Genomic DNA, 24,790 nt, shown 5'->3' with positions numbered 1-24,790 from the left:
ACTTTTTTGAAAGTTGACTCTAATGATTTAATTGACTTGGTTGGGTCTAGTTGAAATAATTTGTTTAATTTTTATTTAAAAAGATGTTGGTCCATTTTTTTTATATTTTATTGTCTAAAACAACCTAATATTAAGATTGACTCATGTTGACTTATGACTCGAAGGTTAATAAAAAAAACCCATAACACAAACATTAAACTGAGTTTGATAATTATAAATCATGATGAATAATTTAATTGGTTCCATTAAGTTTTAAAGATTAAATTATAATTAATTAAATTTCCATTTCTTTCTTTTCATTTTTTAAATTATTAATATATTTCATAGACAGTGAAATTCCATTTGGATCAATAGAATTTTTATTATTATTTAGATTTGGTTCTTGTAGTTTTAGAGAAAGTTCATTTTGGTCTCTTAAAAGTTTTATATTTTTTCAAAATGGTCCTTGTAATTTTAAGTGAAAGTCCATTTTGCCCCCTTACATTTTAATATTTCCATGTTTGGTCCTTTTTTTATTTATTTAAAATAGAGTTCATTTTGGTCTTTTACTTTTTTTTTTCCAGAATTATTCCATATAGTTTTTGATATTTACATTTTAGTCTTAAACTTAATTTTTCTCACTGTTCATTCAGCAAAGAGTTGAGTGAGAAAATCACTGAAAAAAAAAAGAATAGAGAAAACTTTGGATTAACTACAATCTAACCACCAAAATAATTGATATTCTGGTCAATAAATTTATCTTAAAGAGGGAAGTTCAATTTAAGTGGTTTTGAGCTTTAACAAAGTTGAAAAAAGCAATTTGAAATAAAAAAATATTTTACTTTATTTGGAATTTTAGATTAATTAAAAGGTGATTTTGCGTTGAAAATAAAATTATTAAGTTTCATGTGATTTTTTTTAAGATAATAACATATTAAAAATTAAGTTTTAAAGGTTTAAAAACTAGGTGTGCCTAGAATTTTTTAAGCCAGACATGGGGGTCTGTTAGTCTAAGCTTAGGCGTACTTAGCTTCTTTTTTTTTTTTTAATGTTTCTTTAGTTTTTTTTTTTTGCCTCCTGATTTTAGAATAAGTTTTTAAAAATAAAACTATTAAAATGATAACTAAAAAATTATTTTATTATAACATTGTTTTTGGAGATCTTGGTGGCAATATTAACAATTATTTTATTAATAATTATATATGAATCATATATATATATATATATATTTTAAATTTCTCAAGAATATTCTATAAAAATAAAATATTTATTTTATTTTATTTTTATTTTTATATAATTTATCAAATTAATTACTCTTCTACATTAACATAAAATTATCAAGCCATTATTTTTCTTGTTTTTGATTGAAACTTGCTATTCAAATTATGATATATTTTTATTTAAAAAACAATGTTTTTAATATAAAAAATATTTTTATAAAAAAAGAAATACATAAAAAAGAATTTTATTAAAGAGATAATTTCTTCTCCTTAATTTAATTTTGTGAAAGTTTTTACAAATATTTATTTTAATTGTATTTAGTTTTTATTTTAAAAATTATATCGCTAACAAAAGAACTTTTTTTTTTCAATAAAAAACGCATAAATAAAAAAACTTAGCTAAAAAAATACATATTTCTATTAAATTTAAATAATTACCATTTTAAAAGTAAATAAAAAAAATTGAAAAGTGACCTAAGGTATCAAACAGGCACAGAATTAACTATATTTCTTTGTCATGGCATGAATATTTGTGTCGCATTTAGAAAAAGAAAATAAACAAGCCGGGAGAAAAAGAAAAACCTCAAAACCCCTAAAACCCCCGAGCAGCTCAATAATTCTCCCAAAGAAAACCACAAAAATCCCTCCCTCTACCTCACTCCCTCTCCATATATTCATTCATGTATGTGTCTATGCTTTTGCAATAGTTCACCACAATCTTGAAATGAAATCATTGAGAGCACTGAGAATCGCCAGCACCCTCGCTTCAAAGCCACCTCCCTTTGTCTACACTAACCAAAACCTCCTCTCTCATTTCTTCTCAGCCCAACCTGACCAAAACGAGAGTGAAAATGACAATAGTGACTCTGTCTTTGACAGCACCCACTACACAATTGATTCTTCTTTAAACAATAACAGCAACACAACTAGCGCCACTCATAAGGAACCCACTTGGGATGAGAGATACAGAGAGAGAGTTGATAAATTAGTTTTTAAAAAAGAAACCCAAAAAGGGAAACTGCAAATTTTGGAGGAACAAGAAGAGCAAGTGGAGGAGCAAAGGAGGAGACTTTTGGCTAAAGCTTTGCTGGAGGCAGCATTAGAGAGGCCTGATGAGGAGGAGGGTGAGGAGGTCAGAGAGGAAGATCAGAAGTCGCTTTCGGTCGGGATTATTGGTGCTCCAAATGCTGGGAAGTCTGCCTTGACTAATTTCATGGTCTGGTTTCGTTTTTTTTTTTTTAATATGGTTTTGTGTTTTGGATGTTTCTGCTGTTGTTTTGAATATTGGTGGTCTATTGAATTTTTGTTATTATATTGAAATGAGGGGTCTTTGATTTGTTGACTATGTTTTTCTAGTGTTAAACTCCCAGAGAATAGCTTGTATTGTTTTGTTGATATTGGGGTCTTGCTCGATTTTTAGTTTTCCTTGGGAATCGTGTAGGATAGTTGATACGCAAAAGATTGATGCTATCATTGATGTTTTATAGCTTAAGGATTCTGAAGTGCGAAAGATGGACAAATTGGTACCTTAACTTTTGTTCTGGAGTGGTACCCTGTAAGAACATATCTTGAGCACGAAGAACCTTCATTAAGTAATAGCTGTTTCTCTTGTTTAATCTCGCAAGATAACTTCTTAGGGGGTTTTGTGGGTTGTGCTTAATTTGAGAAATTGACTGTCTTGTTGGAGATTGGCATGTCATGAGAATGCTAGGACCAATCAAATTGCATCTTATGGGAAGGATCTCCCTTTGTGATATGGATCCTTGAAAAGGGCTACCCCAGACAAAACATCAGAAGAGTAATGAATAAACAATAGGAGTATAGCAAAAGGAAAACTTTCTCCAAAAAGTTAAGAAACCATACTTCTGAGGGAACTCTACCGTGTTTATATGAATTTGAAAGAAGCAATAGGCTTATGTATGTCTGCACGCATCTCTATCAAGTAGATAGAGCAGATGCTTCTGTGTTTTGTGAGACCTGAAGTTGCAATCTCACTAACTTCCTATTCTGTGCCACCCACAAGTAAAAGAGTCGTACTCTATACCCACACTGTGAACCACAACATATTAGACACTGGATGCCGACTCCAATTGTGGAATACCAAATTCTTATTTTATATCTTTGTTGTTGTTTGAATTACAAGGATATGTATGGAATCACTATCCAAAATTTTGAATTAATTTATGGAGTGCAATTGCTCACCTTTAACGTTGTGGCTTTTTTATGGTGAAGGATGATTTTGCGGGATCTCAGTATTGCTCCTTCATAAAGCATGAGGTGTCATGTATTTTGGATACATTAGAATATATATATAATCCTTAAGGGACAGCCCAATAGTTAAACTTGGGACTTTTAACCTTTAGGTGTCAACTCCAAATGGTAGGATGGGTTGGGGGGGATGATATGAAATGGCCAAGGCTGCCCCTCAATGCATAGTCAGAGGTGTAGGAGGCTTCCCATGAAGCAAATATTTTAGAGAGGAAGAGGGTATCTTCTCTCTTTAGAACTTGTATGCATATTCAATTTATCTTATTATATCCAGTACTATTTGCAAAGTTACTGATTCTTTTACAACATGAACATCATCTGACAACCGTTTGGATGTGCTCTTTGTTATCACATATGCATAGGTTGGGACAAAGGTTGCTGCTGTGTCACGGAAGACAAATACCACAACTCATGAAGTGTTGGGAGTGATGACAGATGGAGACACTCAAATAGTATATCCCATGGCTCTGATTTATCAACTTCATTCTCTTTTCTTTTGTGGATTTAATAACTGCATTATGCATGGTTTCATCTGCATGATAGAGCAAATATTATGCTAACATCATATGCAGATTAAATCCGTGGCTAAAAAATGAAAAAATTATGAATGTCACACTTCAAAAAGAAAGAAGTTGATGTTTCTACATGACCACCTGCCATCATTGATAAATCATATTCTTTCACGTGAACTCTCATTGTGGCACTGACTTACTTTGAAAAGGAAAGTAAAAAGCCTTTCATTGGCCAGGAATTCTGAACTGGAGCTTAATCTTTGTCCGGTTCTAATCATCTTTCTATATATCCTGTCCTTTGTGGTTGGCTGGCAGCTTAACCTTTTGCTAGATAGCTGTCTTTGTTTTCCACAGCCTTATGAGGCCTTTTGAGATCAGAAATATATGCATGGAAAAATAAAATTTATATTGATCGAAATTAATGCATTATTTTAACAAAATAATGTAAATGGAAACTTTTGTGTGCTTTTGTCATCATTCCTTATTATATCCTTTGAAATACTTTTGTATTTTCATGAATTGAAAAATATTTTTCTGTTTGAATCTCTTTATTATTTTCTATTTTGAGTTGTTTCTTCTTGTGAATGATTCCTTTTAAGCTGATGTTTCTGCATGGTCTTATTTCAGTAGCATTACACAATCCTAAAGCATTCTTTCACATGAATACTCAGATTATGATGCTTGCGTACTTTAAAAGAAAATGATCAGCCTCTCTTTAGACAGGAAAAAAATGGAGCTTAAGTTTTGTCAGGAGCCAATCATTTTCTTCTATGTACGTTTGTTGTTGGCTGTCACTTTAACATTTTGCTATGTAACAATTCTTTGTCCCCTTCCAATACAAGGCTCTGAGAAGTTATTTATATAATTCAATATGCATACGAAGTAAAATATATATCGAATTGAAATTATTTTTATTTTTTATTTAAAAAAATGGAAACTTTTATGAGCTATTGTCATCATGCCTCAATGTATTCTTTGAAATGCTTTTGTATTTTGATGAATTGAAATTTATTTTTCCCTTGGAATCTCGTTATTATTTTCTGTATCAAGTTGTTTCTTGTTGTAAATGATGTCTTTTAGGTCTCTTGTTCTTCCCACTTGAAAGAATGTAGATAGTCTATGATGTTAATTATATGGTGTTTTTTAATTATTTGGATATTTATTACAAAGGTAATTTGCAAGCAAAACGTTCTATCGTGCATTCCTTTTGGTGTGCTGTCAGCAGATATAATAATAACATTTATTTTATGCAGTGTTTCTTTGACACCCCTGGACTCATGGTAAATAACCGTGGTTATCCTTACAAAGACATGAAGACACGTGTCGAAAGTGCCTGGAGTTCTATTGATTTATATGATGTGCTTATGGTTATTTTTGATGTCCATAGGCATCTTACCAGGTTAGTGAGCTGTTGCATGTGACCTTGAATAGACTTCACCTCTCATTTTTGTTTTCCTATTACTTTCTATAATCTCCCTAGGCAACTTTGCTTCGCAAAGCTATTTTAGGAGGGGGTTCTAAGTTCTACATGCTGTGCAATGACATCTTGTGTTGTGACTTAGCTTTGATATGATAAATGTTGTTCTCCAAATCTTTTTAATATCTGCACATTAGGAGCTGTGCTTAAACAATTAGCATTTTTTTTCTCCATTTGCTATTCTGGTCAAACATTTTGTCAAAAAAAATTCTCATTTATCACTGTTTTGTTCACTATTACACTCTTTAGATTGAATGATGGGCATATTATATCAGCAGCATTTGTTGAACATCAGCCTTAGAACTATAACTGTAACCATGGATGTAAGGTGCAGTTGCCATAATACCATGGGTTTTTGGGCCTTTTATAACATACACCTGCCATCAAGATCTTGAACTATTAGCAGATCTAAGAATTGTTTCCCCAATACATTTGTTTTCAATAGAATCACCAAAAGCACCGCGCTTAAAAACAGTTTTAAAGAAGAATATCACAATGTTCCTCAAAGTGTATGACTTCATTACATGTTGCACATGATTATGATACGTTTCTCCTTGTACATATACTTGTAGGGCTTTTGTAATGGGTAACTGCTACTCAAGTTAGGTCCATAACCATAACATGTACTTTTGGAGTGAAATAAAATGGACAGAAAGAAATTTCAAATCCTTCAAAGGTCCAGCCCATAGGGAAAATATTAAAAAACTCTCTAGGTTAGGTTTAGGGGAAAATAACCCTGCACAGAATTACAGATAGCCGAATTAAGGGTAGGAAGAAGCAAAAGAAGATCTTGCATTATCAAATTTCAAATAGTTTTAGGTGATGCCATGCTCGTGTGGTTTGTATGTTTTCAAGACTTCTGTTATTGACTATATATGTTGGAATTTATTGGGGTCAGTACATGTTGCTCTATCATAACATTTTACATCTGACTCTGAACACTTGGATTTTTTTCCCCGAATAAAAATGCTTTCTTGTGTAACTGTCCTTGCTACATACGAAGCTTTTGGGAAAGTGAGGCCAAAATTGTAAAGATGCATCTTTTGATCTGCTGAAGAAACACTCTGCCCATCCTTCTTGTTGTGTACTGTGAATCTGTTCGCATTCCATCTACCAAAATACTACACTTCCTGTCAACTTAGTATTCAACATATTATTGATTCACCAGTACATTTTTAGTCTGTAATTATTGTTATTAGAAAACATCAAGAGTTTGCTAAATAAAGTCTAGCCAAAGAACTTCTAGAGAAGCGTAGTAATGTCTTTTCAGTGTCAAAATTCCATTTGATTAGTATTCTGCTTGCATAAGGTCACGTGTCATCACTGCAAGTCTTGCCTGGGTTTTTATCTGGGTTGTGGAGGAGCTACTTTTTATGTTACTTTTTGCCCAGAAATCAATTTAAAATAGACTTTGAACTGTGCTCAATGTGATTGAAGAATTGTGATCGTATTGTCTGATTATTCAAACTCCTAATAAACATCCTCTTCTTGTTGACTATTTTTCATTGTTCCACCATTGCAGTGGGTGTTACACTCCATTATAGTAATATTGTGTTGCTTCCTGTTATACGTTGATCACTGATAAAAGATCCTTCTGCTGTTCATCTATTTAGACCTGATTCAAGAGTGGTTGGATTGATAAAATGCATGGGAGCACAAGCAAACCCAAAACAAAAGCGGGTGTTGTGCATGAATAAGATTGACCTTGTTGAGAAAAAGAAAGACTTATTGAAGGTTGTTGAGGAATTCAAAGATCTTCCTGGATATGATAGGTAGGTTTTCATATAAAATGAAATCACATTGCTTTCCCTTGCTGCTTTTTTATAGTCGTCTATGGATACTTGAAAAATTCTGTGATTACTTTTTTCCTATTCATCTATTTTCTAGGCACTTCATGATCTCAGGACTGAAGGGCTCTGGAGTAAAACATCTTAATCAATATTTGATGGAGCAGGTATTTTCCTTGCGTTTTAATTTTAGAAGAAATAGTTTCTAGATTTATAGCAACCTGATTTCTTTGATTGATTTATATTTACTCACTCCTTGGGAAAGAAGACTTCAAAATTATCTGGAGTCTGAAGATATCTCCCATTATTAGTCAAATACAAAAAGGCATATCTATTGGAATTCTTGAGTTAAAATTCAGTTTAAATAGTCGTCTATATTATCAGATTAAATTTTCTTTGGGAAACTGTTGCTTACCCCACTCGTTTTGGCCCTGAATCCTTTTTCTGTCATTTTTTTTTCTGCAGTATTATGAGTGCCTCTTCTGCATTAAAGAAAATAAAGTTTACTCATACAATGATACAATAGGTTTTATTTAGTCTTGCCATAATAATGTTCTTTATCTCTGATGAAAGTCATTTCCTGGTGGAGAAATTTACTTGAATATGGCATGCTTGTTATCGACGCTCATTTTGTCAGTAAAGTTTACCATAATATGTTCAGTTCTGTAAATAATATCTAATTTATCTGTTGATATATTAATTATTTTCTACACAATTTGAATGGAAAAGGCAGCCATTTTACTGGTAGATTCAGGTTCTACCATTCTCTTTTTTTTAAAAAAAAAAAATAAAATAAAATCATGACTATCTCAATTAGGACTTGCATCTGATTTTGGCTCATCAATGGTATTTGTACTTAGGCAGTCAAAAGACCATGGGATGAAGATCCACTATCTATGAGTGAAGAAGTCATGAAGAATATTTCATTAGAAGTTGTTCGGGAAAGGTTATTAGACCATGTTCATCAGGTAAAACTTGGATCTTCATTTTATTTTCTTCGTTGACTTGTGGCATATTTTATATGTTTTATTACTTAGAGGGGGTGTTGTTCCCACATGTACTTAGAGGATCTGAGTGAAAACTATGAACCCTATTCATTTCAGGAAATCCCTTATGGCATTGAACATCGGTTGATGGATTGGAAAGAATTAAGAGATGGTTCTCTGAGGATTGAACAGCACTTCATCACTCCTAAACTAAGCCAGCGAAAGATTCTTGTGGGGAAGAAGGGATCAAAAATTGGGTAAGCAACTTCCATCTCTAGGAGTACTGCTATGTTTTTTTTCCCTTTGCATCTTTTATTTCAAGTTTCAATCAAGGTGGCTACCATCATGCATATTTGTAAAGAAAATATGAATGAAGCTGAGATGTGGCTCTTAAGATGTTTTTTGAAGGCACTAAGATAGATATGACGGCAACCCAGGAAACTTCAGGTAGCGTCCATTCAGAATAAGTTTTGTAAAACTCAGGAAAGAATGCAAAAAAACAAATTTATCATTTCTGTGGGCTTTGGTTTTCGTATCAGTGCGTTTACTTCTTGTTACTGTTTTGGCTCGCATGAATTAAGAACGACATCATCCTCAAGAGTCATCACCCTACTTTCTTATTAGCATGTATTGGTTATTCACACAGGAGGATCGGTGTTGAAGCTAATGAAGAGCTGAGGTCCATATTCAAGAGGGAAGTGCACCTCATCCTCCAGGTTCGAATTAAATGATCAGTTAACCAATTTGAAAGGGAAAAAAAAAATTGCACCCCTACCAAATTTAGCCTCGGGAAATGTATAGTCAAAGGTTTATTAAGGCGTGCTTGGTCAGTAATTTACCTTGTTTCTTAGCCTCAAGAAGGCTATTTAGAAGTGAGCTTCGACTGGCAATCATACGTCAGCTCCAATCTAAGGACTGAAGTGGGTTAACAGAAATGCATGAAGAGCTGGTATCTGTGGAAATTGTTCCCATCTTTTGTTTTTCCTGATTTACTTCATAGCATGTTTATATCTTGCAAATTTTGAATAGATATATCCAACACTTATTTGGATTGTAATTCTGATGAGAGCATCCAGAGATTTTGGACTTCCGCAATACTATATGGAGTCTAACACTATAATTCGTTGGACTATGAAATGTGCAACTTGTTAGTAGCTGCCATATTTTGTGATGCTGCCGTATCTTTGCTCAGTTGTAGGGCTGGGACTGTTTGATAAAACTGTTTATACCGTCATAGCTCAAAAACACAATGGATGAATGCAGTGATGGAGCAAATTATTGGGGCTGTGATGCCAAAAACACAGAAAAGGGAAACCAAAAAAATGCAAATTATAGGGACTGCACATTGTCATTTTACTGTGGGCTGATTGAAGCTGACAAGCCCAGCTGCCTGTAGAAGGGTGGTCCTAAAGATGGTAAAAATTGTCAATAATTTATCACTAGTGTATTTGTTTCGTTTGTGCCATACTTGAGCAACCTACAAATTCGCTTCAAAAACTAAAACTGCAAGGATCTGTGATTAAAGTACACAGTGTACTGTTCTGTGCATAAACATAAATTAGAGTTGAAAAGTCCCGAGAATTGAAGGTGAGGAGTCGTGTCTTTATTTGCCCAGTATTTAGAAAGTAGAGATGTCCATGTATTCTGGCACATCCTATGGTGTCGTTTTAAGGAACAATCCGGGTCATGTGATGCTCTGGGCATCCATTTAAAAAAACTCCACCTTTGATCCACAAGCTGGCGAAGCAACAGCTGCCCGTGCAGGCCTTCTTTCAAGTTCAGAGACATGGGGCACGAGAAGGTCATTTTAGAGATGGACTGTCGAATGTGGTCAGTGTCCCCACTTCTCCCGTGAAAGCTATTGCTGTCTCATTATGTAATGAAAAGAGAAGGAAATTCTGGCTCATGCTTTAGGTAAATTAGCTAACCTATTCTTCCTCAAAGAATTTGGGTGGAAGATGTCCCCATTTCTGTATTATCTTTTTTACTAAATTAGATAAATCATCCATTTTTTGCTCTTCTTTCTTTATATAAACAAATTCGTTTAAGATCACTGTAAAATCTTGTTTCTGGTAGAGGTTGATTTTCAATCATATCAACACGAAACGATCTCATTACCCTAAACATTAGGCAAATAATTTCAGTGCTTTTAAATTTAACCAAAAACACCAAGTGAAAATAAACTTGCCTCCTTCATAGATGGGCAGGGCAGGTCCTGTTTCTGGTTTGCTGAAAATAAATAAATAAGATAGTTATTTTGGTAAGACGCCAAAGCAAATTAAAGTCATGAGATTACAGTAGCAGAGAACCAAATTAGATAAAAGGGTTAACTTACTAATTAATTAAACAATACAATATGATATAACACGTGCTAGACATGGAGATTGACTCAACAGAATCACCCGAATAAACAAGTACTTCGGTACCCTCTCATGATTTCCTACTAGAGCACCATACTATAACATTTTTATGGTACCGACGTCAACCACTGCTGCTACGCCCTAATTTGATTCTATCGAAGCTTAAATTACTAGCCAATTAACCCACTGAATGACTGAAATGGGATTGTGAGCTGATCAAGGAGGCCTGTAACTGGAGTAGTGACTGTAGGCTCATAAGCAAAACCATGCAATTCATCATCACCTCCACCTCCGTGATTTATGTAAGGACATGGAGGAATCCACTGCCACGCCTTCCTTAAGATATCAAACAGCAAAGCCTTGTCCGATCCTCTGATAATGATAGCAATAAACTCACCATGTCCAACACAATCAAACCCGTGACCAGCTTCCATCTCCTCAAATTGTTGGTAAAGTTGCTGGGGCATCCTTTCAATCTCTACCCATGTTGTTCCACAAGCTTGCAAGCTCCAAAGTCTCAAGCTCTTTGGCACGTTGAGCTTGCTCTTCTCCACTGCTGCAACAAGAATGAGTTTTTCCATGCTCTCAACCAAGCTTGGCGAGCGCAGAAATCTCCTCATTGGAGCTTGAATCTTGCACCAACTGTTCGCTGCTATTTCATAAGCCAAAACGCTAAATGGGTTGTAATTCATGCAGTAAAATCTGTCATCAACACAAACCATTTGACCTGATTCAAGGCTACAAAGCCTTGGAAGAGAAGAAGTAGTACCCCATAGAGAGTAAAACCCACCAGCATCAATATGAAAACTTTCAGTGGATAAATTCTTGACTGCATATGGAGAAATCAAGTCATCACCTGCAACAGCCACATCAATTGAGGATGGCCCAACTTTTAAGCCAGTTGAAGGAAAGAGACGTGGTCTTAACGTTGGCGGCAACTGAGATAGAGAGCCAAGAAGTGGGTTGCATAAAATGATACTTTTTGCACCAGCCTCATCTGAGACCCAACATATTAAGCCACCAGAAGCAGCAGCAGGCGAGAACCCAGATGGAACCAAGGGAAAAGAAATTCTATACCATGCAATATCGTAAGGATCAAAGAGGTACCCTTCAAATATATTGGTTGTACTAGTTTGGCCGCCACTGCCACGAGTGGTGTTACTGTTGTTTCCACAGATGTAGCTTTTTAAGCTTTTGTGCTTGAAGAATAAGAACCAATGGCGGCGTGGGGATATTTGGATATAGAGTTCAAGAAAATTGTTGGAGAACAAGAGACTATACCATCTCTTGCAGACACAACGAGCTCTAAAAAAGGCTGGAGGTGGAAGAAAGGCGATTACACGATCAATCAGCGATTGCGGGAGCTTACTCCATATCCTGGTGTCCATCCAAGTATTGGTGACAGTATCTGTAGCATAAGCACTACTAGTCCCAGGGGTGAAAGTGTAGGAGAAGTGTGAGGGCATGGAATTGCTGAAAGCACCTTCCATGTATGAGCAGCTAAGCTAAACGAACTATCGGGCCTGGTTTTTGTTTTGTAGCCTGAAGAGAGAGAGGGAAAAGCATGTATGGAAGGTCTTCTATTTTTTAACTGAAGTCTTGCTTTTAGCGCTCTTTTCAAGGAGAAATTAAAGAAAGGCCAGTGGTGGTTTCAAGTTCCTTGAAGCCAATAACTAAAGAAGAAACCTGAGATCCACGGTATACCTTCCAAGAAGCCATCTTATTTAGCAAACAAAAAGGCTGTCTTTTGGTTTGGTAGCAGCGTAAGACTGCAAGCAATCATCTGGGAAGGCATCTATTCTGTTTCTTCAATGGCTATGGAGAGAGGAAGCTGAATGGAGAACATGCTACTAGGGTTTTGAACGGATTAACTTGGCCTTTTCAGAAGTGTTTAAATAGGAAATGAAAGCTAAGACCTCAGCCACTTTTTCACTTTTTCACCTTTTGGTGAAAAATGCCAGTGGTTCTGATAGTTTTATCTCCCTCCCTCCCTCCCTCCCTCCCTCCATCAATTCAGTATTTTCATGTCAAGGCCCAGGTAGGAAGGGCATGGTGCCAGTGAGAGAGATTGCTAATTTCAGTAATTATTCACTGTCCATTATTTATTTATTTATTTATTTTGATGAAAATAAGGATTCGTAATTACTTCCATAAAAACGAAGCAACTTAAGGATGTTTTTCAAAACTAGCACAGGTTTTTTTAAAAAATCAACACATTACGACAAATAAAAAAAATTAAAAAATAGCACAACTAAAAAAAACCACTGTTGATAACTATAGTATCTGAATAAACCATAGTTCTCATCTATAATATTTAAAAGAAAAAAAAAATTGGGTGTTATTTTTAAAAAATCGCATTCTCACCTGTGGTTTTTTTAAAAAATTATAGATAGACTGTAGTTTTTTTTTGGCTGAGTATTTTTTTTTAAATTTCGCCTATGCCAGTTTGTTAAATTTTTTTTAAAATTGTATTAATTCTCATAAAAACGCGCAACTATGCACTCGTGTTTTCATTGTGTGGAAATTCCATGGATTTTGAATTATTAAGTAAAATAGCAAATCGTGTGGATTTTTTTTATATTGTAGTCAATGACAGTGAAATGTGTCTAGCACTATAGTAAAATTATCTTTGTACCTTTAATTCTTTAATTTTTAAAATTTTATTTGAGAGTTATGATGATCTTTGGATATAATCTATTTATCATTCTTGATTTGTTTAGGGCAACACTATCTTTTTATTTTTTTAATAATAGTACAATCACCGTATGTTCTAAACAATTAGAACCTTTGATCCAGAGACTATATGATAATTTCAATATTGTCATGAACACTTAAATTATGCAAGTACCCTTACTATATAAATTTGTTAGTCATGGTTTTAGGGGTTTGATTATCATTTTCTAATGGGTTTTTTGGTATTGTTATTTAATCCTGAGGGTATTTTTATTTTTTATTATTTTATGAATAGTTGAATTACTCTATTATCCTAGCCATTCATAGTTTTTAGCATTGGCTTCGAGGGATTAATTGTAATTTCATAAATGTTTTTTTTTAGCTATTGTTGTTTAGTTATAGGGATATTTTTGGTTTTGTGCACATAAAAAAAAAGATGCTGATGCGTGCTTTCGAGCGATATGTACGACTAAAGATAGTGGTTGAAACCAAGCTTTCGCCACATCATTTGATGCGTCTCAACATCCTCTTTCTTTTTGGGTGACACGTGAATGGTAGTGAACTTTAGTTTGGCGCCAATTGACTTTTCTTTTCTTTTCTTTTCCTTCTCTTTCTTCATTGGATTGCATGCTGACAATGCAAAAAAATATATCAGCCTTGCAATTTCTTTTTTCTTTTGATTCAGTCCTTCTTCTCTTATTTAAATTATTTTATTTATATTAATTATTTCTAATTGAATTTTATTTTCAATTTCATCTCTAGTTGTTTGATTTTGTTAGTTTTTTTTTATCAAATTTAATCCTCATTTTTTTAATTGTTATTTTTTAGTTTTCAATCATTTTCTTAATTTATTTTTTTTCTTCAATTTCATCATTGAACATTTATTTTCATTGAATTTTTATGTCAAGTTTGGTGCCAATTCTTATAACTGTTATTTTTTAATCATTTTTCTTAATTGATTTGTTTTTTTTTAATTTCATCCCTAAATATTTAATTTAATTTAAATTTTCCCTTGACATTGAATATCAGTTGGTTTTTATGTTGAATTTAGTCTTAATTCTTTTAATTGCTATTTGTTTTGTTTTGTATTGTTTTTTTTATTGATTTTTTTTTTCAATTTCATCCCTTAATACTTGTTTAGTTAAGAATCTTGCTTTTTTTTTTTCAAGTTTGCCTTTAATGGGATCACCTTGGTCTTGTGACCCTGGTTATTGATTTGAAAGATTAGTTCGAGACGACTTTGATCTTTTTAAAAAGTTTTTTTTCAAATATTTTCTTTGCCAGTATTTTTTTCGCTTTGCTATTTATAGGGTCATCCTAATTTCATGTCCTATGTCATGTGTTTGATTTATTCACCTAGGTTGGCTGCCAGAGTCACTCTAGGTTTTTTTTATCTTTTTTTTTTATATGTTTCCATCACATTAACAAGTGTTCACTCCTTATATTTTTCTGATGTGTTCGGCCTTTTGTAATATCTTTTTTATGTTGTGGGTTTATTCAATCATTTTTGTTTGTATTTATCATTTAAGTCATGAGTTTTTTAGGGTGAATTTCTCTTTTATTTATTTAAATAAAAAAATTTAATAGACATAATCGAATAAATATTTTTACAGTTTCTTTCTTGGTTATTGTTAATGATTTTTTTATTTACATAAATAGATATCGATTTATTTAGTTAGATGATTTCATAGGAATTTCAAATGACACTTTTAATCTTTTATGCAAAAAAACACATTGGAGCAACCTGCATGCCTAGTAATTTTTTTTTATAACTTGCATGCCAAATTCATGATTGTAATGTTTTTTTAGTTTTTCCCTTTTCTTTTCTTTACATTTTTGTTTTTGGAAAAAAATTATTTTTTTTATTTTTTACTCTTGGCCTATTTATACCATTCTTATTGTTTATTTTCTTATTCTTTTGTAATTTGTTTTTTAATGTTTTTTTCTTAACACCTTTTGTTTCTAGAAATTTGTTCTACATAGACCAAGGAAATGATGTTTCATTATAGCAATTGCAACATTGTTTTATTTTTCAGCTATATTAAAAAGTAGTTTGAGATCTTATATAGTTTTATTAATGCATATAATCTTTATTATGTTTTATTATAAGGAAGCATAAAATTTATGATTCAAGGTTATATTTTTTTCTTGATGTAAAAATACGTATTAATAACACCTACACATTAATTCTTTTATGTTGGAAAAAAATTATGCGACCTGCAACTAAACGAGTTGAGTAAATGCGTTATTACTTTGTTTTTTGCATTTATTAAGCCTTTTTCATTTATAATTAGAATTTTTTAAAAAAATAAATTTGAAAAGCTTACATTTTTTTTTGGTTCTTATATTTTTTTTCCTATTAAGCAGCAAGGGAATAAAAACTAACCATGAGAAGATTCAGGCAATACTAGATATGACTCATCCTTAGAAGGTCAAGGATGTTCAACGTCTCAATTAAAGACTAGATGCCTTGAACAGATTCATATCCAAGTTGGGGGAATACAACCTACATTCTTTAAGACCTTAAAAAATATCATAAACTTTGAGTGAACACCAGAATCCCAAAAAGCTTTTGAAGAGCTCAAAGTTTATCTCGCATATCCTAAAATCTTGTCACAACCAAGAGAAAATGAGAAAATGAGAGTTTGTTCCTCTAAATTGGGGTTTTTTACTAGGTAGTTAGTGTCGTGTTGATAAAAAAAAAAGGCATGCAATGCTTAGTTTACTATTCTAGTTGAACTTTTTTATGATGATGAGACAAGATACTTGAAAATAGAAATAATAGCCCTAACTTTGGTGGACGCCTTCAAAAAACTAAAACTGTACTTTCAAGCTCACTAAGTCACATTACTAACAAACCAACCTCTACGATAAACTCTTTATGAGCCAGACATGTCTAGGTGGCTAGTGAGGTGGGGAATTGAGTTAGGAGAATATGGACTTATATATCATCCAAGACCAGCTATTAAAGGGCAAGCCTTACAGACTTTATAGTAGAATGCTCTTTTAAAAATAGTATTCAGGACAAACTTATTCCAATGACGAGTAGCAAGTCACAATATTCTTGAGTTCAGCTACACATTGAACCTGAGTATATATAGGTCTGGTGAATTGTCAAACTCAATATCCTTGGGTTTAGCTACGTATCGAACCCAAGTATACATAGGCTTAACGAGTTATCAGACCTGATATCATTACGTTTGGCTAAGTGTCGAGCCTAAATATATATAGATCTAGTGAGTTGTCGGATCTAATATCCTTGGGTTCAACTATGTACTAAGCCCAAGTACATATGAATATGGTAAGTTGCTAGACCCATCACTTTTAAGCTTGACATCATTCCAAGTCCAAGTAGATATGAGATTTAGGATCATTGTAAACTCTATATTTTTTTTGTTTATTCTTATAGCTCTTTTATTCAATGTACTTCTCTTCTCTTGCATTTACTAACCTGAGTATTGAATGGTATTCTATTATGATGGGGCTTGTTTTTGCAAGTAAGTGTGGAAGTCAGTTTGTCAAGTTCAACCACTCTTCAACACAAAGGGCCTGTTTGTTTCTGCGTTTCAAAAGCACTTTTGACAAAATTTGAAAATTTTTTATTTTTTTATTAACTTCAAATTAATATGTTTTTAGTGTTTTCAAATCATTTTGATGTGCTGATGTCAAAAATGATTTTTAAAAAATAAAAAAATATCATTAACATGTATTTTGGCATGAAAAGCTATTTGAAAAGCAACTGCAACCACACTGCCAAACAAACCCAAAAAACAATCGTGAAAAGCTTAATTCAATATAATTTTTTTTTATGGATCTATTAAATAATGTCTTGATTTTTAACTTATTATAATTAAATATGGCACAATAACAAATTATTGAGAAACGAGAAACCCCTAAAGAGATTACCGCGCAAACACACGTACCTAAAGCAAAAATACTTGTGAACATATAGCTTTGTAGCTAAAACTGTTTTATAGCCTCTTCACTCCAATCATCCCTCGTATATATATTGGTTCTAGTGATATAAAGCTCGACAATGTCGATTCATACTATCAAATATAGATTAATACTAATTTAAATTATGACATAAATATAAAATAATTCTCTTCAAATATATATGATATAGGATTTTGTTTTTTTATAAAAAGTGCAACCATTCAATTTGTACACTTAATCATTCAATATATGTCAGGGGTTTCTTATTTCTCAATAGTATGAATCTATATTATGCTAAAAAAATCTATATTTGCTGAACATATCAAATCCTAAAAAATCTATAAACAAATCTATATTTAATAGTATGAATCTAAGAATATTTATTTTTATTTTTTAAAAAATTATTTTTGATATGAGCATATCAAAATAATTTAAAAATATTAAAAATATATATTAATTTAAAATAAAAAAAATATAATTTTTTTAAAATATTTTTAAAATATAAAAATAAATATACATTAACCCGATACGTAAAAAATAAATAAAAACTTGTTGAGTTTGTTTGTTCGATCCAAATATGCATTAACACAAGACTACTGCCATAGCTGGTTGCCTGTTATCATTAATCCAATACGTACTTAGACCCGGTCTCCATCATTATTAATTATCTGGGTCTAGGTTGAGACATCATATCCCAAACACAGTGACCAAAACTACAGGGCTTGTCAGTGACCAAATGTACTTGAAACTAAAGGGATTGTCAGATCATATGTCCAGTCCCATCGCTCTGTTATGGGGGCTCTAGACACAGTTCGGCGTGAACTACAAAAAGCTTTTGACAAGATTCATGTTCGTTCACTACACATCGCTGGCAGCAGCAGCAGCAGCAGCAGCAGCACCAGCGGCAGTAGCATTCATTATGCTCTTCATGGAGCACACTTGGCTTTTGTTTGGTTATTGTTTAGAGAAGCAAAAATCTTGAAGTCAGAACTCTCACTTCCACTAAAATCAACACACTGTCTTGTTTCCATCAATCCTAAACTATCATCATTGTCTCAGAATTTATATTTCAAAAATGGACAAAGTGTGGGTGATCAGATTTGGAAAATTATGCTTCCTTCAAGAAATCTCCTCCTTTCGGAAATAAGATAACTCATCGGATTTGGAAATTGGGTTTCCCTTCAAGTAACCTCTGTGTTTGTTTTATTTTATTTTCCCATATGCTGTCTCTTCTTTTTGCCTTTTTTTTTTTCTGTCCTCTAACCCTTTCAATGTCCATCGTTCTTTTCTTCTTCTTTTTTACATTTTATCCGTCTCTTCTCATGGATGCCCATTACCACTATCCATTTACATCTCATTTCACTCCATCTCAGCTAGCTCAATGGAACACTCTGTAGAAGTACATGTATTAGATTTGTTTGTGTTTTTTTGCTTCTGGCAATTATAAGAGAAGAAAATCTAGCAAAAGTTGCTTCTCAACTTTACAAGAACATGATTTAAATCTTATATATTCTCAGGGAAATCACTAGTTAGATATTCGTTTCAACTGTCGATTACATCCATCTTGTTATGTGCCTATCTATCTAAAACTTATCTACCCTACGTCGAAAAGATAATAGCATCTTTAGGATGGATGTTATTTTAGAGAGTTAAATTGATAAAAAAATATTTTAAATAGTATAAATATAGTTTTTTTTTTACTATATATATTTTAATGAAAAAAGACCATTTAAAAAGCTAATTGTATTAAACAAATAAGTTTTTTTTATTTTTTTAATGAAGTTAATGTTAATTTTTTTTTCAATAATTATATTTAATTTATTTATTTTTTTGTTGGCTTCACTTTATTGGTTTTGATTTTTTAAAGAGATAAGTAAGAATAGTATTTGTGGGAGAGAAAATATATTTTAATATTATTTAGTACTTTTTTTGAAGTATATAAAATAAGTATAAAAGAGTTAAAATAATAATTTTTTTAAATTTTAATTTTTTATTTAGCCCACCCCCTTAGAATTGCTCTAAGAAAAGGTGCAAATTCTTCCTTGTGGAAAAAAATTTAAATGCCAAACATTGTTGAGAGAAATTGTTTGAGGATTCATAAAGAGATAGTTTTAGTTTTAGGTTGTGATAATAATGATTATTTTATATATTAAAATAATATAAAAATACTAAATTTTTTTAATTTAAAACAAAAATAAAATTTAAATTTTTTTTAAAATATTTTTACAATTAAAAAACAAACGATGCGAAAGTCAAACGAAGCCTGTTCCATTTGAGGCGGCAAAAAGAAAAGGAAAAACAGCGAAGAGGTGGTGGGGGATTAAAGAGGAGCCACATGTTATGAAAGTTGCATGGCCGACAACTTTACAAGTGACGTGATTGCTACGACAAGAGCCGCTGTAGCAGCTTAATTTGCTCGAGTACTTGGTGGTTTGCCGCAGGAAACCAACGGGTTTTTAGCTAACCATTAGCGGTTCATGCATGTAATAAGAAAAATATAAATCCTGAGTTCTGTTTTCTGTTTTCGTTTTTTGAAGAATGATTTGGTGTATATTTTTTGAAAAAAATGATCAATTTAGAATTAATTATGAAAATCCTACATTTAAAAAATTATGTTTGATTGCTCGACAAGACAAATAATTATTGTGTTTATAATTTAGTATATACACTAGTTTTTTTTTTCCCTGTTGATGATGCAGCAGGACTATATTGGAAATATATTTTTATTTAATGTTGTGATAATTTAAATAAAAGTTCATAAAAATTACAATAATTTAAATAAAAAATATATTGTTTCAGTCAAGATTCCTTCTTCAATTCATGTATTTTTTTAACAAAAAATTATTTTTCTATCCGAAGCTTTTTTTTTTCAAATAAAAACTTATTATGATTTGCAAAGCAAGTTCACCATAAAAAAATTGCAAAATAAGTATGAAATATTTGATCGGCAAGTAGGCATCATTTCACAGCAATTTATATCGTCGATGGATTTCTTGGAAAAAACACATTGTCGGACAAACTTTTATCGGGAATTTGATGTCTGTGGGCATTTCTGTTAGTAATTTGTAATGTTGACGGAAATGCCAAAGGAATATTGGAGCCACAAAAAAAATGCATTGAATAGGTTCTATCAGTTATTCTGTCAATAAATATATTATAAATAAAATGTTTCATCGAAAAAACCTAAATATTATTGACAATATCACCGATGAATTTTCAGTGCTAATCTCATCAAAAAAATTCTAAAACTTCAAATTATTTTGTAACTTTTGATGAAATGGTGTCTATATTACCGACGAAATCCTCAAGAAACTTTTTTAGTCTGTTGGTGATTCCATTAAAAGTCAAGTAACTTTTTTTTTAGTTATGTAGTTGTTAATTAAAAAATAACAAAAATCACAATACAACCAAACACTTTAAATTTTATTGAACATCAAGATTTTATTAAATTTAATATTCACTCAAAAATAATTGTACAACAATAAATACATCGCTACTTAGATGAGGGTAGTGGTAGAGGTGGAAAGAGGGATTTTGACTCAAAAGAACCAAAATGAAGATCAGGATAATGAAAAGCTATATATTCCATCATTTTCTCTTAATTCTTCCTATTTTCTTCTTTAAATGGACTTTCATTTCTTTATGTAATTTGGTTACTTGCTTCATGACCTGTTCTAGGATCCTCACTTTAAATTATGGTGTCGACTAGCTTGGGGCGGATTGTTGTGTGCCTAGAATTAAAGTAATATGACATGACTTTATATCCTTGACCAATGCCATAAGCATCTTATAAACATGATTTTTATTAGGTCTATTAGTTGCTTCAACCTCTAATCATAACTAAAAATTATGAGGAGGATAGGTGGAAGCATTTTCTCCATGTTTTTCAACCATTACGATATGGTATGTTTCCTACAAAAAAAGGTCAAGTATAAATAAAAATAATTATAAAAAATTGCGAGAATTTGTTATCTACAAACTTCTTCACCCCTTTTCTCCTATCCATCTTCCTCATATGAGTTTCCTTATATAACTATATCAGAGTAGATTCACACTCAAGCTATTGTTCGTACAAAATAAATAAGTTATAAAAAAAGTAAATTAAGAATTGAAGAAAAAATAAATGAGAAATTTTACTAGGCGCTTTAAATGGTTGACAAATGGGAGCAATCCATCGGTGTGCTTACTTACCAAACCATGTGTTATTTTGTTTCGGTTCTACAACCTGAATTGTGAGTGCCTTTTAAATTCTTTTGATGTTTTAAATTCTTGAAATTTCACCTAATTATCCTCTATTATATGACTCGATTTATACTTTTCTCATACCCGACGTCATCAGAGATGACTCTATATTTTGCATATTTATAGGCATCGTAACACAAATTATGTAATTTCTTACAAAAACAATTTGTTAAATATACATAAGATTTGGAGATTTAAGATTATAATTTCAAATATAAAATTTGCTAATTGCTTTATACTTACCTAATTGTGCTATGCTTTTCCCATATTTTCCTGACCACCCCCTCGATTTTTCCCATCAAAATTTTCTATAAATTAATTAGTTTTTTGAAATTAATAAATTAAAAAAATATTTTATCTTACCTTTAAAAATCCTCACCGAGCATCTATTATATTCATTAATTCAAGATGATCTTAAAGTCGTCTTTATTGAAATATCAATTCCTCGAACGATCATTTCATCACGCTTGTGATAAAATGCCCAACTTTAATATATATAAACCTAAAAACAATATTGGTGCAAAGTCGGTCAATTTCATTTCATGTAGATCTTAAAATAACCTAATCAAAATAAAATAAATAGCTTCAATGCATAAGTTACATTGAGTGGTTGACCTTTTATTATGCAAAAATTTCATTGGAATATAGATCTCTTAAAGAAAAAATTCCACCTCTACTACTTAAAGTGGATCAGCCTCGATTGGTTTTGTGTGTATTAGGTTCCTCTTTATGATTGACACTTAAATTGGCATCATGACCACCAATATTATCAAGACTACTATTGATTAAACTAGTAATATCTCTCGTTGAGCTTTTTCTCGATATCTGTAAAATATAACACAAGTTAATTCTCAATTTCAAAACAATAAACTCACATGGCATCCCATAATATGCAATTCCTAAATGCATGCCTTTTTTTTCTTATAGTTAATAACAATATATAAAGAATAAAGAATAAACAATCAATCTCATCATCAATTAACATTTACATAACAACAACAACAACTTATGATTATTCTTCCCACAAGTAATATACATTCTACAGTTAAATAATGGAGTACACATCCTAAAACAAACAATCTCGAGTTTCATATCAAACTTAAAACCTATGAACTGAAAATCTAATAATTCATCTAGTTTCTTTAACACCCAACAAGCAATTCCAAAGTCTTTTTTTTTTATGTGAATCATACTCAGTAATAAACATATTATAATATCATAACATTAACAAAAATAGATCAACAATCTTCTCATATATGTAGTAAAAACATTTACCTTAATTATTATTAATTAACCTTTCACACACTCAAACAATATAAGAATTTGTACACACAACATAAGTTCCCAAATCCTATAAATTCAACATAAATGGCTGGCCACTCTCTCTTCACAGCACAAATTAACATATACTAAAAGGCTTTGACACTTCACTATAACTGTCGATACACGACGTCGGGCGACGGCTCCCGTTTTTTTGTTTATTTTAACAAAAAGGGTTTTTTCTCAATTGGGGGAAACAAAGATTTTATTGGAGTCGCCATCTAGTAATTTGAGGGAACTAGAAATCCCAAATTAGACACTGGTCCCAGAGATTCGGGTACGGGGTTAGTTATGATTAAGGGAAGGTAGACACCACCCTTAAAACATCCTTTCAATAGAAAGGTTACCCTTACTTGTGTGTTTTCTATTTGATTCAAATGCGATTATATTTTGGGCTGATTTGTAAATTTTTTTAATGATTAATGTCGGTCCCTAAAAATAGGAGACACATTAAAAATGACATCAGTCCCTAAAAATTAGGAGACTCGTCTAAAATATTGACGCTTGTCCCTAAAAAAGGAGAATTACGTCTGGATTACCAAAAGAAATAATGGATATAATCCATTATATTTTGGGTTTATTGGTAACTTGTTTTTTTAAAAAATGGTTAACGTCGGTCCCTAAAAATAGGAGACGCGTTAAAAATGACATCAGTCCCTAAAAATTAGGAGACTTGTCAACTTTGGTTTTTGTATTTTTTTACAACATGCAAGAAAATTTACAAGCATTTATATATAAAAAATATCAAAAATACCAGTTGAAACCCAAAAAATTACATGAGTGTCAATGTATAGGTAAAAGACTGAAATACCCTCGGATTTCTCGAAAAAATACGACAATGCCACTGGCGGCGCGTGTGGCACACGCGCGGTTACTGTGGGCGGCGGCGAGATTTCCCGGCGAGATTTTTGTCCAACCGACGGTCGATCCTGGTAGATCTGAGAACGAGGATTCTGATGGAGGTGGTATCGTCGGCCGTTGATGGCTGACGAAGGAGAATCGACGACTTGAAGCTTCGGTGGCCGCCGACAATCGCGGCCCTTTTCCGGACAAATGAGGCGGCGAAATCAATGAAAACCACCGGGGGTTTTCTTTACATCAGGGGAGAAACCTTTCTGTGGTGGTGCGGAGGCTGGAGACGGCCGGAGATGGGAGATCGGGGGAGAGAGAGAGAGAGTCGTCGGCGAGAGGAGAGAGAGACTCTGAGCTGTGCTATGGTGTGAACACGCGCATGGTTCACCGATGCATCTGAAGGATGCGAACCGTTGGATCGTCGTTGAACTGATCCTGCGGCTGTGATTGGATGGATCTACAAGTTGATCGGACGGTCCGGATGAGAGGATCCTTGATCTGGTGTGGCGCGGTGCACCGAAAGCTCGGTACACCGTGTGACGTGGCACCACCGGATCTAAAGGAGAATTGTTTTAAGGGCTGAGATTGATTTGGGTTTTAATTTGGTGTGGTAAGCTCTATTGTACCCTATTAAAACAACGGTTCAGATCTAAACACTATAGATCTAACGGTTAGGATATATTTGGTATTTTTCAAATTGTTTTTTTTTTAAATCAATATCCTACTCGCATGAAGAAATAGTAAAAAAAACGTGAATAGTAAAGATTTTTTTTCTTTTTCTTTTTTTCCTTTTCTTTTCTTTTTTCTTTTTTTTTTCCTGTGAACTATCACTCGCTATTTATAGCCAATGACAGGAGACATGCAAATCTTCAAATATTATTTTTTAAATCACCGTTTACTTTTGTCATTTGTTTAATCCCCGTTTGCTTTCGGCGCAACGCGTTGCGCCGTTTGACAATTTATTTTATTATGTTTTTTTTATTTTTTTATTATGTATAATAATATATATTTATATAGATAAAATTTAAAACTCTATTTAGTATTAGAAAAAACCTGATTCAACCGCTAAAAATCCATTTTAATGACCGAAAATTATGTTGAAACACTGGGAAAAAAAACTTTTGATGGGTATCAACCCAGTGAACCGGGTTTTGGTCGAAAATGATGGTTTTTGACCC

The 24,790-nt window shown here is 32.4% G+C and overlaps 2 protein-coding genes across 2 annotated transcripts; one reads left to right on the top strand and one right to left on the bottom strand.

The window, feature by feature from the left end:
- The first annotated feature begins 1,753 nt into the window (after positions 1–1,753).
- LOC133695440 (GTP-binding protein ERG) lies at positions 1,754–9,400 on the top strand. Its single transcript, XM_062117449.1, has 8 exons — positions 1,754–2,415; positions 3,830–3,919; positions 5,233–5,378; positions 7,070–7,228; positions 7,344–7,410; positions 8,104–8,211; positions 8,347–8,486; positions 8,876–9,400. Exons 1-8 carry the CDS (start codon positions 1,924–1,926, stop codon positions 8,958–8,960), a joined length of 1,287 nt encoding a protein of 428 aa, XP_061973433.1. The 5' UTR covers positions 1,754–1,923; the 3' UTR covers positions 8,961–9,400.
- A 1,359-nt stretch (positions 9,401–10,759) lies between these two features.
- On the bottom strand, positions 10,760–12,079 carry LOC133704593 (protein UNUSUAL FLORAL ORGANS-like). The gene has a single exon (XM_062129471.1). The coding sequence runs from the start codon at positions 12,077–12,079 to the stop codon at positions 10,760–10,762; it is 1,320 nt and encodes a 439-aa protein (XP_061985455.1).
- Between the last annotated feature and the right edge of the window lie 12,711 nt (positions 12,080–24,790).

Source organism: Populus nigra, chromosome 1 (assembly GCF_951802175.1).
Source record: "Populus nigra chromosome 1, ddPopNigr1.1, whole genome shotgun sequence".
NCBI classification, from domain to species: domain Eukaryota; kingdom Viridiplantae; phylum Streptophyta; class Magnoliopsida; order Malpighiales; family Salicaceae; genus Populus; species Populus nigra.
This window is presented reverse-complemented; position numbering and strand designations above follow the sequence as displayed.

Excerpts from the sequence above, each read along its gene's own strand:
- LOC133695440 (XM_062117449.1), top strand. The coding sequence starts at position 1,924 with ATGAAATCATTGAGAGCACTGAGAATCGCCAGCACCCTCGCTTCAAAG. Across the intron at positions 3,920-5,232 it reads CAGATGGAGACACTCAAATA|TGTTTCTTTGACACCCCTGG; the intron begins GTATATCCCATG and ends TATTTTATGCAG. Across the intron at positions 5,379-7,069 it reads GTCCATAGGCATCTTACCAG|ACCTGATTCAAGAGTGGTTG; the intron begins GTTAGTGAGCTG and ends TCATCTATTTAG.
- LOC133704593 (XM_062129471.1), bottom strand. The coding sequence starts at position 12,079 with ATGGAAGGTGCTTTCAGCAATTCCATGCCCTCACACTTCTCCTACACT.